Source organism: Gallus gallus, chromosome 4 (assembly GCF_016699485.2).
Source record: "Gallus gallus isolate bGalGal1 chromosome 4, bGalGal1.mat.broiler.GRCg7b, whole genome shotgun sequence".
NCBI lineage: Eukaryota > Metazoa > Chordata > Aves > Galliformes > Phasianidae > Gallus > Gallus gallus.
Genome location: NC_052535.1, coordinates 47,837,609 through 47,850,532, shown reverse-complemented (window position 1 = coordinate 47,850,532; position 12,924 = coordinate 47,837,609). Strand labels below are relative to the sequence as shown.

The window sequence follows — 12,924 nt, the reverse complement described above, 5'->3', positions numbered from 1 at the left end:
CTGGTTCATGGGACCACACTGATAAATGAAATTTATCAGCCATTCAGGTCATTCTTACTTGATGAAGGGTCTGTTATCCTCATAGCTAAAGAATGCATAGACATAAAGACAAGAACACCAACATTAGAAATATAATGACATATAGAGAATATAGCTTGCTACTCCTCCCCCCTCCCTTCTCCCATCAGCCACCACCAAAAACAAAAGCAGAGAGCATCAGGTATCATCAGGTATGCTTGGTACATGCGAGCCAGTCTGGCTCACTGCCCTGTGACCGAGGATGGCTTTGCACATGGAAGCAAGCATGACCAGCTGCGAGCTGCAGCCAGCCCTCCTTGATTTGGCTCTGACACTGGTCATGCAACTGTCAATTGACTTTGAAATCTCTGTTAAAAAGCCTTGCTCTCCCTGAAGAAGACTACCTTTGAAATTCCAGCATAGCTACACAGAAAGCTTGCACACATTCTGAAGATTAAATCTCACTGCACCTCCAGTGCTCTCCTCCTGATACGTTGTAGTGTGTTACCGAAACCTCCTTATTGCTCTTTTCCATAATTGTAACTCCCAATATACTAGTCAGACTACAGGATTATCTTCCTTTTGAGAGAATGGCTTTCAGATCTGCCAGTCCCGGCCTCAGCCTGGCATGGTCACCCATGGCCTTTGGGACAGGAAGGGAAACATCATTTTATGGGCTGATCCAGTCACTATTCTAACATACGCCCCAAGACCATGCTGAGCAGTGAGATACAAGTAGATGGGCACTAGTCTTGTAGACTTAAAAAAAAGCATTATGCAGGTTGTAAGGAGATCATAAGCATCTTTCAGAGCTTCATGCATTAGCATGTGAGCAGACAGTTTTGCTGAAGTTGGAATCTAAACCCACGTCTGGCCTCAACAGTGCCCATCTGCAGTGAGAGGCCAAATGATGGGGACAAGGTGACTGTCCCAGTGTCACTGACAGGAAAACAGCTCTATTCCAGCTTGAGCTGTAGCATCCTGGCCATCCTTGTCAGTCACTGATGGCACCCCCAGCTCTGCTCCAGCATCTAGCCAGCCCCTTCAGCTTCCTGCGCTGCTGTCCCTGCAGGGTTTCCCCCTTGTTATCAGCTGTCACACTGAAAGCTGATCGCCTTGCATCTTGTGTCACATCGGCCAGCTCTGAAAGGATATCCAAGCTACCCCATGGCAATACATGCCATTTCAATATGTGGCCACCAAGATTATGGTCCTGCAGAGGACAACGAGGCACAGCTAGCAGCATGGGGTGCCAGCTCCACATTAGTTGCAACAATGGAGTCTCCATCCCATCCCAGCTTGCTGTATGATGCTGTTCAAATCCCTCTGGTTTTTATGGTAAAGATTTTACTGTTGAAATGTTGCTGCTGATTGCTTTTAAAAGGAGAAAATAAGATAATTTTTTTTGCCCTATTTTTGCTGTCCAGAGCCTCACAAAGTCTCTTCAATGGACTGCAATAGCTTTTCTTCAGGGCAACTGAAGACTCTGTTTTATCTTTGTACAGAGAAGAAACGTGAAATTGGTAAACTTGGGTTGCTTTTTAGCTTGAGGATAACGCTTCAAAGCGGCTGTGGGGAGAACTGTCAAACACACACAATCAGTTTTCACCCCATTTCCAACCCCTTTGGATGTGGTTGTGCCTAGGAAACTGTCCAAAGCAAGTGGGTGCTTGAAGAAGTGAGATATTCAAACACCCAACTCCCAAGCACTTCAAATCTCTACATGCGTGGCCTGTAGGACTTAGTCTCTTACATCTCTCATGAAATACACATCTTTCCTTTTCATTTTACCAACTGAAGTGTTGTAAGAAGCTTAACTCTTGTGTTAGCAACAATTCCAGTCTCACAAAAATTACTCCAGAGTGTTTTTTTCCAGGTAAAGTCTGTGAAATCTATCAGTGTTGCATTAATACTGTGTCATTATCTGCAGTACATAAAAACCATCTCTTAGACAAGAAAAAAGCCTTGGAACAGTCTTAGCTCAGGGGAAAATGTAGCTGCTAACTGAAAAACTGAGATTATATTTACAAACAGTGCACGCAAATAATAGCTGAAGCATAAATCCTTGGAAAACGGAGGCTAATGCAGCCAGAGAGGCTGGAGCTAAAATGGGTTCTCTAGAACTCATCTGGATAAATTCTTCTCAATTCCTGGAAGTAACCAAGGGATTCAGCCTATTTAATTTTAACTAAGTAGTTCTGATTCCTGGAAACTGGCACCCACAAAAAGCAATTTATCTCATATAAGAATGAGTATTTAAGGCAGGTGAGTCTTTGTCACTTCCTGAAGAAACACATTTCTCTAATAATTATGGAGGAAATCCGAAGGATTGCTTAGGCGAAGACTTTACTTTCAAATTCCTGAAATTAAAAAGCTGATGTTCAGTGACTGTACTATTTCTATAACCCTAAAAATCTTACTTCAGCCCCTCGTGTTTCTTCGCAATCTAGATGATGGGTAGTGGATGGTCTACCAAACCATATAAATACCGAATCCATTTTCTAATCTTAAAAAAGCCCTGACTTTACCTTGGAGAAAAGACTTCTTGGGGTTAATTACACATCATGTGAAATTCTTTCAAAATCTTATTTAAGCTAGATGTCTTTCAATTTCCCAAAGTACTTTCTGCTTTAATTATGAGACAGGATTATTTGTATTGTCTTCTATTTTCTATTTTTTTAAAGTTGCTTAGATTATCTACTTATATCCTTGTTTAGATGCTTAAGGAATTTCAAAACTAATGCATCCTAAGCTGCTTTCAACATATTAAAAAGACAGAAGCTTAGAAATCTGATTCACACTGCCTATCTTTAAAAACCCAACATGTACCTTTTTGACACAAGGTGACTGAATTGCCAGAATATGTACAGGGGTACAGAAAATCTGTGAATTATATATTACAGTGCAAACCACTTCCATGTACGTAAATTAGCATCATCCTTGTTTATCAAGGCCTTCATTTTTTTGCAGCAGCAGGAACAGTAAGGCAAGAATTTACCTTTACACACAATCATCTTAAAATGCTTCTGAATCAACGATGACTATTATCAGAAAGCAGCTATCCAACTTTCATTTAAAAAGAACATATGTTAATAAGAACAACATGTTCTTATTTTCAAAAGAGCTTTTTTAAATTTAACAAAGAATAGTATTTGAGCCAGATTTAGAGTAAAACAGCACATTTAATAAAGACCTGTGTAACTATTCAATTTCACACTTTCACACGCTATCATTTTACTTAACCCTTTATGGTTTAACTAACTCTAATTTATCACTCTTTTGAGTAGTTGAAGTATTTTCCCTTATCTCTCTTATCAGCAAAAGGCCTGAATGGAGTAAGCATGTGGACTCAGAGCTCAGGCCACAAAATACATGATTTGGCCAGCGAGCAAAAAATGCCAAAGTGATGGCATGGCGAACAGAACCTTTAGTAGCTGTTATGAGTGATGAAACTCAAATAAAAATAGATGGATGATGTGCACCATCTAACACATTCAGAAATGCCCACAGAATTCATTTAAGTATGGCACAAAATAAAGTACAGAGGCAGATGTTTCCTGAAGGCAAGCACCAGCGTGACACAAAATAAAGCATACTATTGTCTCCCCTCTGTCTACCAAGATGAGGCAGTAGGGATGTTTGTTTTCTTTTCCTTTTCCTTTTTTTTTTTAAGTTTCAAGGATTAGAAAAAATTGATTTATTGAACTCCTGAAAATCTACAGGAAGTAGCTGGAAAGTTCAGAACTCCCCTCATAAAGCAGACGGGTTCACTGCTAATTACTAAAGGAGCGTCTTCATGTGAAGAAAAATCAATAGCAAGCAGTAGAAGAGTGCTTAAAGGATTTGTCTTCACATTTTGTGACAAAGTTACCACGTAAGTGGCACAAAGCCAAATCTTTTTCTAATCACCCTCCTCAGGCCACTGATGTTCAGCACAACAACATTCAAGCAATAATTCCCAGGTCTTGTCTTCTAGCTGCTTCACTTTGATGGCAGGCCTCCATTTCCCTCCAGCCCACTGGCGCTTATTTGTGGGGTCTTGTTTTGAAGGCAGACTGGCTTGGCCTTGTGCAAGGGGCTGTGTGCCTTTCAGCTTTCTTCGCAGAAGAAACCCCTAGCTTCACATCCTCTCTCAGCCCTGCGTGAAGCCCCAGCCCATCAGGTGGGGTTGCCTCTGACTTTGCTCATCAAAGGCAGAAGTATCATTCTTATCCCTCTCAACTTGCCCAGCGAAGTCATGGCCCGCTTTCTGAGATTTGCTCTTAATTATTGCAATTGGAAAGAGCAATTCTGTTGAGCTTGTCTAATTTTCTCTAAGTAATTAATTACCCTCTGAATTGCTTACCCTGTTTATTTCCTTCCTCCTAACTTTGAGAAGGTATGCCATGATTATTCAAAACACTCTAATGTGTAACCACATATCTGATTGTTTCCACACGATACGGATTCTGCAAAGCCTTTAGACACGTTTGTATTTCACAATCAGCACTGGCAGGGCTTGCTGACAAAATACTTAAAATGTATGGCCTTTTAAAACAATAATCATGATTTATGGGTTCACAGAAAGACCTGAGGTATTTAATATCTTCCAGAACACTCTCTCAAATCAATAACCACTGATGGATTTTTTTTCTCAAACTCTTAAAGGACGACACCTGTCAGTGGAAAGATTAGTGCTTTACAATCACCATCCGACATTAACACAGCCATCACAAAAGCCATAGATAAAGAGGCAAAACCCGCAGCCAAAACAGTCAGACATTAACCAAACAGTGCTGCAAAAAACTCAAGGAGCACTGGAGAGCAACAATCAGAATCTGATGCTGCAATCAACATCAGTGGGCAAGAAAAGCACGCAGATAGAAGTGCAATCTCTGATGTTTTTACAGCATAAGCAGGGTTTCTGTCTCTGGGGTGCTCACAAACCCCACATCCTGACAAAATACAAATGTGCTATATCTTCTCTTGGCAGGAAGCTTGTAAGTACTTCATTCTGTGCAATGTGCAACAACTCCAAGTGGTTCTGCTGGGTTTGCTTTAGGCTGCCTGCTCAAAGTTTGCTCATGCAGAGATGCAGATGAAGGTTACATAGAAGCAGCACTGAGCTAACCAAGGGGACTATGAAGCACGGTGCTTTCTGGACAAGGTCCAGGAAGTTGTGAAGCCAACCACTGGGCTGATGAAGGCATCGTACTAATGGACTGCAGCTCTCACAGCTCTCAAAGCCATATGGGACACAAAGATCATAGCCTGAGCTCCTAAACTTTGTGTGGTGGGAGGCTTTCCAAGGGAGAGAAAAAGCTATGCCTCATTTTCAGAAGTATCCAGATCATTTGGCCATACTTACAAAACAAAAACAAAAACAAACAAACAAAAAACTGGTCAAGTCTTTCAGTGACAGAGAATGCTGTGCTTGTGTTTATTACGCCCAGGTAGTGGCTCAGGAGCTCTGCTTATTCCCTAGTATCAGGTTTTTCTTTCCTGGACTGGGAATAAAAGGATGGTTCTTCCCTGAAAGGCATCTCTGGTGTTGCTGTGTTCTCAGTTTGCTGTCCCCAGAAGTTAAAGGAGTCCAAAACTGCAGCAGGCAGCACAGCTGGCTGGGAAGGAAAAGTTTTCAAAGTACCATTCTTAGTAGCCCACTCAGGCTGTCTTTCTACTTTGTCAGTAGAGCCATATGAAAATTTTAGCAGAAAGTCTGCTCTTTACAGGCACTGCAATTTTATTTAGTACTGAGTTATAGGTAACGCACCAGTCAGGATTTCAGGTCATGTTTAACAGAGGCTCACTGTGGATCCTGTAACCATTTGTACTCACTAACTTGTGTTTCAAACTCCCCGTACCTTTCTACCACTCAAGCCAACATACGAACCCCATCACAGAGTTCAGCGCGGTGCGCATCAGCCCCTCTCCCTGCTTACTGCCCAATCTGCTGCTTTGCAGAAGGAAGGGACTCTGTCCTACTAGGTAACACAGATCCTCAGCTCTTACTTCAGTGGCAACTGAGGATGCTGAAGGTACAGGATTGGGCCTTCTGCATCCACTGTCATACCCAGGCACTGGGCCGGGCAGGCTTCTAAGAGCTGGACCCCCACACCATGCTGCATCCTCTGTGTGCTCCTAGGCAGCTGCAAAGCCAGAAGTAATGAAGGATTAAAGCGCTTCTGCTCTGCAAGTCCAGTCTCCCACGTGAATCTAATGTGATTAGACTCCAGACCCTTCAGCATCACAAACTATTTCCAAGTTGCAGTCTCTGAAAATCAAAGATCCAGAAACCAGCAGACGAGTTGACCAAATCTCAGTACAAAAATAGGAAATAATCCTTGCTGTCCTTCTACATTCATTTTTTTTTTTTTTAACATCTAAAAGCACAAAAGAACCTTCTTTTAGCAAAAGGATACCTACTGCAAATTATTTGTCCATATCAGTAAAGGGAGCGCTTCCTGCTGCAGGAGAAGGCATCTTGCATTTTCAAAACCTAACTCGTTCCTCACTGCACCAAACCCAGGATGTTTACTTTTTCTGCATTTCAATCAGCTGAGTAAATAAAACGAGATTGGTAACCCTCTGTTCCTGCCAGCACAGTACTGCTGTGTTAAATCAAGGATTTCATTTAAACAGTTCTGCAGATGATTTTTGGAAGTTCTATTTAACCTTCATTTTAAATTTCATGCCTAACTCCTCATGAGGAGTTTTTTATGACTTAAGAAAGCCCACAGGATTTAAGAAACAAGCTAATCTGGGGGATGGAATTAGTCATGTCTCTTTAAATAAAATACATATGTTGAGAAGCAAGAAAATGAGCAGATAATCACTTACACCCATACAACATATGGGGAGAGGAGGATATGGAAATGTTTGTGAAGCTGAAAAGGAGGCACATCTTGAAACAGGGGCTTCTCATCTTTGCGCCTGATGCTGTAGTACACCTGACCTTACTTCCCAGCAAGACAAACTTAGTCTACAGCATGTAACTTCCCTTGCCTTTCCCTGCCTGGGCCAGACTCCCTGAAAAAGCCTAGATTTGGCTCTGTGAAGTTTTATACAGCAATAATGAACAGTGAGTTTTTTCACTTGGCTCCTGCTTTTTTGCTTTTAGATTGCACATTCTCAGGTTTGTTTATGTAAGCCCGTGACCAAGAGACTCTTATGGAAAAAAAAAAAAAAAAAAAAGAGGAGTATGGTGTGAGTCTTGTTTAATTTGGGAGCTGAAGCTCCAAGAAATAGAAAAAGAAAGGTTTACCAATGCAAGGCTTGCTGTAAACTCTAAGTGGCAGTGAGAGAGAAGTTCTTCATTGCCATTAGCTCTCCACAGAGCTCTGTGCTCTGAAAATCAGGCCTGAACTTGATGCAAAGGGGTACCCTTTGGGAAGCCAAATGCTTGCTCTAGAAACATTGCCGTGCCTGTAAGACACATTGGTGTCTTGCTGTCTGAACGAGCATCCTCAACCAGGATAGCATTGCAGGTTAACCTGCTTCCCAGTGCTTAAGGACACACACAAATGGTATTTCCCCTCTCCCAATTCCTCCTCTTGAGCTTGGGTTTCAGTGATGGAGTCTATGACAGCCCCCAGGACTACTGGCTATATTTCTTTGAGGGAAAATTATCAGATGAGAAATGCGGCTATTCACTGTGGAATAAATCCAAGTGAGGGAAAATAATTACTGAAGTCAGCTGAGACAAATCAGCTTTCTTCAAATCAAAAACTGAGGAGAACACATACTTTTTTATTTATCCATTAAATCAGCGCTGTGTGCCTTGAGCCTCAGACCACATGAAGCTCCCGTGGCAGCCAGTGAGCCCAGGGGGGCTCATTTTGGTCATCTGGGGACTAGGGAGTGGAATTGATTTCTGAAGAGCAGGACATTTCTGCATCATCCACGTTAATGGGATTTCAGCATGTGTTCCTGTGAATCCAGCCACAGTACCAAAAAACATTCCTTCCTGCGTGTTCAGAATAAAAATGTTTTGAAGGGAATTTACATTTTTGCTGGAGTACATATCCTTTTGCTGAAGAAGAAGGGATGGGAGCATGTTTATACAAGAATGAAGAAAGCTGCAACAAAACCACAGCGATTAATGCCAGGATTAAACTACTGCAAGGCGCCCCTAACTAATAGTGCCTCTTTAGAAACAAAAGGAGCTCCCAGCTAAGAGCCTGCCTATCCCTGTCTGCAAGAAAGAAAACTGAATTTCTTGGATGACTTTTGGGCAGGTTTCAATTACTCTGGGTGAGCCTTTCCAACAAACCCAGGACCACGGCCTGACACACTTCTGTTTGAAAGGATCCCCATGAGCTGTGCTTTCCAAAGAGCACCCAGGTGGCCTTGGTGTAAGCCAAGCTATGCCCTGGCTAAAGCGATAATGTGCCTATATGGGACAAAAGAGGAGTGAAAAAGCCCTCTAACTGACAAAGCTCTCCACTGCCTGCCTTCTTTTGAGTGGGTTTGTAGCTTAGCAGCTAAAGCCTCCATGTCACTCTTCCAAAGGAAATAAAATCAAATCTCCCTGTCACATATCTGCAGTGCAGAAGAACGTCAGGAAGGCTGGTGCAGCTGCGGGAAACATCAAGAAATCTCAGCATAGCAAGGTGCACCACACAGCAATGAGAGGATAGCAGATTTCAGTAGATCTGGTGAAGACCGTGGCTGGATTGCCATCAGTACAGCTCCCTCTTTCTTATTCCTCTACTAATGCCCCGAGGTCTCTAATGAGGAACATTTAAATAGCTGCAGAATGAGGCTGTCACCTAAGTGCTGTGTACTGTCACACAACACAAAGGCATTTTGGGAGGGGATTCATCTGAAATCCTGCATTTTGCACAGAGAATGAGGGTTAAGCACTAGGAAACACCTGGGTGATTTGTCATGCTGCAGCATCTGGCACAGGTCGGATGAAAGCCTGACGTGCGGTGACTCTGTCCAGCAAGCAGCCAGTCTACATGCCTGACCACCCGGGAAGGGTTTGGTGGATGGAAAACTTCAGAACTGTGCTGGACTAACTCACATATAGATGTATTCTCCTTTGTCACATAAGACTTCTTACAGGAATGTGAATATAAAAAAGATGAAGTGTACTCCTGTCTCCGACAGTGTGAGACATTTCACACATCTAACATCCACCCGGCACGATAGAAAAGCATGAATCAGAGGCTCAGAGCTGCTCAACTCCAGAAATCCTTCTACACAGCAGCAATCTCTGGTACAACAGCCTCACAGCTGCTCTAAAGTATTCCAGCTGGTGTCATGTCTTCCTAAGGAGCCATCTGCTAGCAAGAGTGCATCAATACCATACTGATATGCTGACAGTCTCCACCTTCTAGGCTAGAGATGCAAGTGGCATAGCGCTTGCCATCCAGAAGCTGGTATTGTCCCTGGCTTAGAAGAACCACGTCCCTTCAGCACCAAGCTTTCCCAGTAGGTTCAGAAGAACTGCAGCAATTAATCCTTTAAAAAACTAAAAAAGCCTTGCTGGGTCCATTTGTTGACAGTTGATCAGTTTGTGCTCATGAGCAACCTTGTGCACAGTCACAGCAATATCCCAGCTGCACTCTCAGATGGGCCGCAAGTGAGATACAAATGATGTTGGCAAAGCTACCAAAGACAAAACGATCCTTCCTGCCACACATCTCAACTCACCCGTCCCTGCTGACAAGCCATGAAGAGACGAGAGAGGCGATGGACACACTGGACCACCTAGACATCAGTGTGTGGGCTGAAGGAAGAAGCTCCCAGCCTAAAAATGGCCATTGGAAAAGGCAGGGATGAAAAATCCCCTCCCACCCAGCATCTGGGAAGGCAGGGTCAAACGCTACACACATCACCCTTACATGCAGAATTCTGGCATCCTTCTCTGCATTGCTTCATACTGAAGTGATCTTTAAAAGGCAGTAAAGATCCTCACCCAGGGCAAGCTCTTAACATTTCTGTTTAAATGTATTGAAGAGAGAAATCAAACTCATCTTTTTCAAAAGATCCTGTTGACAGTACCTGTCATTAAATTGCGGCTATTCTGCCCTGCCGTTGTCAGCAGCTGGCATAGAAACTCTTGCAGCTCTGAACAGCATATAGCCACGTATACAAGCTCACATCTTTTCCTTACCATGCAGAAATGTTTGATATGGAAATACAAGCCAAAGAAAGCCTCTCTCTCAGAAAGTGCAACTCCGTTGTGAGAAACCACGCACCTCAGCAGCAGGACTATGGCACAAACCTCACTCTTTCAGTGGGTACAGCCTACTAAACTGGCTCAGCACCAGCTTGCCACACAGGGAGGATGCTCTCATCATGGCAAAAGACCCACATACTTGCTGCAGCTACTCAATGGATTTGTCCTTCTTCAAAGTGCTGGGTGAAGTTGGAAAAGATAATGTGGGTAAAAAGTAAACCAGCTATTTACTCTTTGAATCTCTGGCTGTGTAACTCTTGGGTACCCAGTGCTCCACTGAAGGAATGTCAGATTCTCCCATGCTGGCTCAATAATACAGAGATTGTTTCTGAAGGTTAGGGAAGTTTATTTTTACAACTTTGCTCAGTGCCTACAAATCTTTCAGTCGCACAGCATCTGGTTCAGTCACTGCCCTTTGAATGGCTTTTCTGTTGGTGCAGTAATTAAAGGTATCCCAGGTGACACCTGATCCCTTATCAAGTTCATTAATTTAAGTGGAGTTATTTGGCTCTCTATTTTCTATACTTCATAATGTATTTCTAACCTTTAAAGTGACATAGGCAAGCACCAGATTGCAGGAGCGCTTATTAACAGCCTATTAAAATATTTTATGGCCTTTATTTTTACGTTGCCATAGGGAATCAAGTATTTTGCTGTTGTTGAACTGGCTCAGGATTTATGTTGCAACAGCTTCACGACAGCCTAACGCAGAACAGCGCTAGGAAATGAACTGGGAGAACAAACTCCCATTCAGCTCCTCATGTGCCGTAAAGCTGTCAAATGCAGATCACAGCAAGGGGCCCTCCAATCCAGGTCTTTGGTTTTGTTTGTTTTTCAAATATAAGCTGACAAGACAAGATCCAGTGCTCTGGAGCCATGCGGAGAGTCACCAAAGGCAACATCCTTGTAGAGAAACGTACCTGGGTGTCTTTTTTACCAACCCTGTAAACCCACAGAGGTAAGCTCAGAAAGGATCTCTGTGGTCACCTCTAAAATGACATGGTGTGTTACTTTTTATTCTAGAGCCGCTGTACCACATCCACATTTTGCAACAGCGTTAGCACAGAACTAGGAAGACCATGATCTTACTTAGAAGAACATGATCCCACCTAAAGGACTTCTGGAGATGGCGAGTCCCTTGTAGCCCTAGAAAAGCTTTCTTAAAGTGAATTTTCCCCTCTGTTAAAACTCAAGTATATCTAACATTGAGACAAGAAGTGCCTTTGATATAGAAACTTAACTCCTTTCTGCTTAGGCACTTACAAATTGTAAATCATATCACTTCTGAAAATCTTGTTTTGATAAACTTAGTGGGGTGAGCCTCAGGATCCTCCTGAGTTTCCATAATGTTTCTCCCTCTCTTTCTTAAAAAACATAAGAAGTTATTTGTAATGAAGAAACATATTTAGAAGGGTATCAGCAACATACTTAGAGTACTTTAATTGCTTGTGTTTTCAAAATGTTTTAATGAAGTCAAATCACGAATAGACACTCCTCTGCCAAAGAACCCATAAAATATTTTACAATGTCATGATAATTGACATAACTGGTTGTATAAATTCCTGGCATTTTAAACAAAGATACTACAGATTAGCACAAGAAAGAATACTCAGTAGGCAATTATTACCTCTGCTTTAATTATAAAGGCTTTGGAGGTTTTTTGTTGTTGTTTTGTTTTTTTTTCCAATTTTTAATTTAAATGTCATTCTAAAAGGTTTTCTAGACAGATTTTGTGTGGGTAACCTTAGAAATACTGTCTCAGCAAGCAATTCCATATCACTAATGCATGACGAGTAGTCAGTCAAATTGCAAGTCTCTAGTGCTATTAAATGTACCATTCCTTTAAAGCCTTGTCCAAGACTGTATGAAATGAATGAAAGACTACCATGCTGAGATTAGCCCCGGACATCCAGAAGGGACTGCTCCTCCAATTTCATCTTACAGCTGAATGATGGCAGGAGAAACAGTGACACACCACAGAGCAGCCTGCCCCGAATCCAGGCAAGGACAAACACAGCAGATGAATACCCTGCAGGTCCCTGAGCTCACAAAATCACAGACTCACTCAGCTGTGCCTGCATGCATGCAAGGTTGAGCCTAAGAAACAAAACCTTCACCCTGAAGACCGATGCCATGGAATGCCAGTGGCACTGCAAGTTTTGCTTTTTGGGGAACTTTTCAAAGAGGGACTGACCTACTTTAAACTGAAGGGACATCTGCAATTGCAGCTCAACATTATGAATAATAACCTCGCTGAGAACCATCCTGCAACACTACCATTCAGCCATTCCTAACAAGCTCCCCTCTCGCCTCTTCTCCAGCTCCTGCCGCAGAAGAGGAGGGTTACCAGCTTCCAGTGGTGTCACACAACGCTGTGCTTTCTTGGGTGTGCAGTAAAGCGCTGACACCAACAATTTCCTCCAGAAGTTCATTAGATTGTTTTATTAATTAGCAGGCTCCCCATCTTATCACACGCCGCACCTGAAATCCCACTTGTATTTCTGAATCAAGTAATTAAAGGCAGAGGTACTTGAATAAACAAGCAGTGACAGAGAATAATATTCTATCAATGTAATGAGGCAACTTGCTAGACAGTGAGATGCCCTGGCTCAGACATTATCTAAGTCCAAGGGCAAAGCACAGCTTGGATGGCGAGTGTGTCCTCTGCTATGGGCACCCCCAGGTAAACCCCAGTAACTTGGATGAAACAAATCAGATTCCGGGGAGAATTTGGGTCA

At 42.6% G+C, this 12,924-nt stretch overlaps 1 protein-coding gene across 29 annotated transcripts in view; it reads right to left on the bottom strand.

Moving 5' to 3' along the window:
* Positions 1-12,924, bottom strand: part of ADGRL3 (adhesion G protein-coupled receptor L3) — a 493,084-nt gene that overhangs the window by 39,993 nt on the left and 440,167 nt on the right. For 16 of the 29 annotated variants that reach the window (XM_015276460.4, XM_015276462.4, XM_046940489.1 and 13 more), the window contains one exon: positions 59-85. The exons of the other annotated variants lie outside the window; for them this stretch is intronic. In XM_015276460.4, coding sequence (XP_015131946.2) covers positions 59-85 — 27 coding nt within the window. The remainder of the gene's footprint in view (positions 1-58; positions 86-12,924) is intronic. 29 annotated transcript variants of the gene reach the window in all.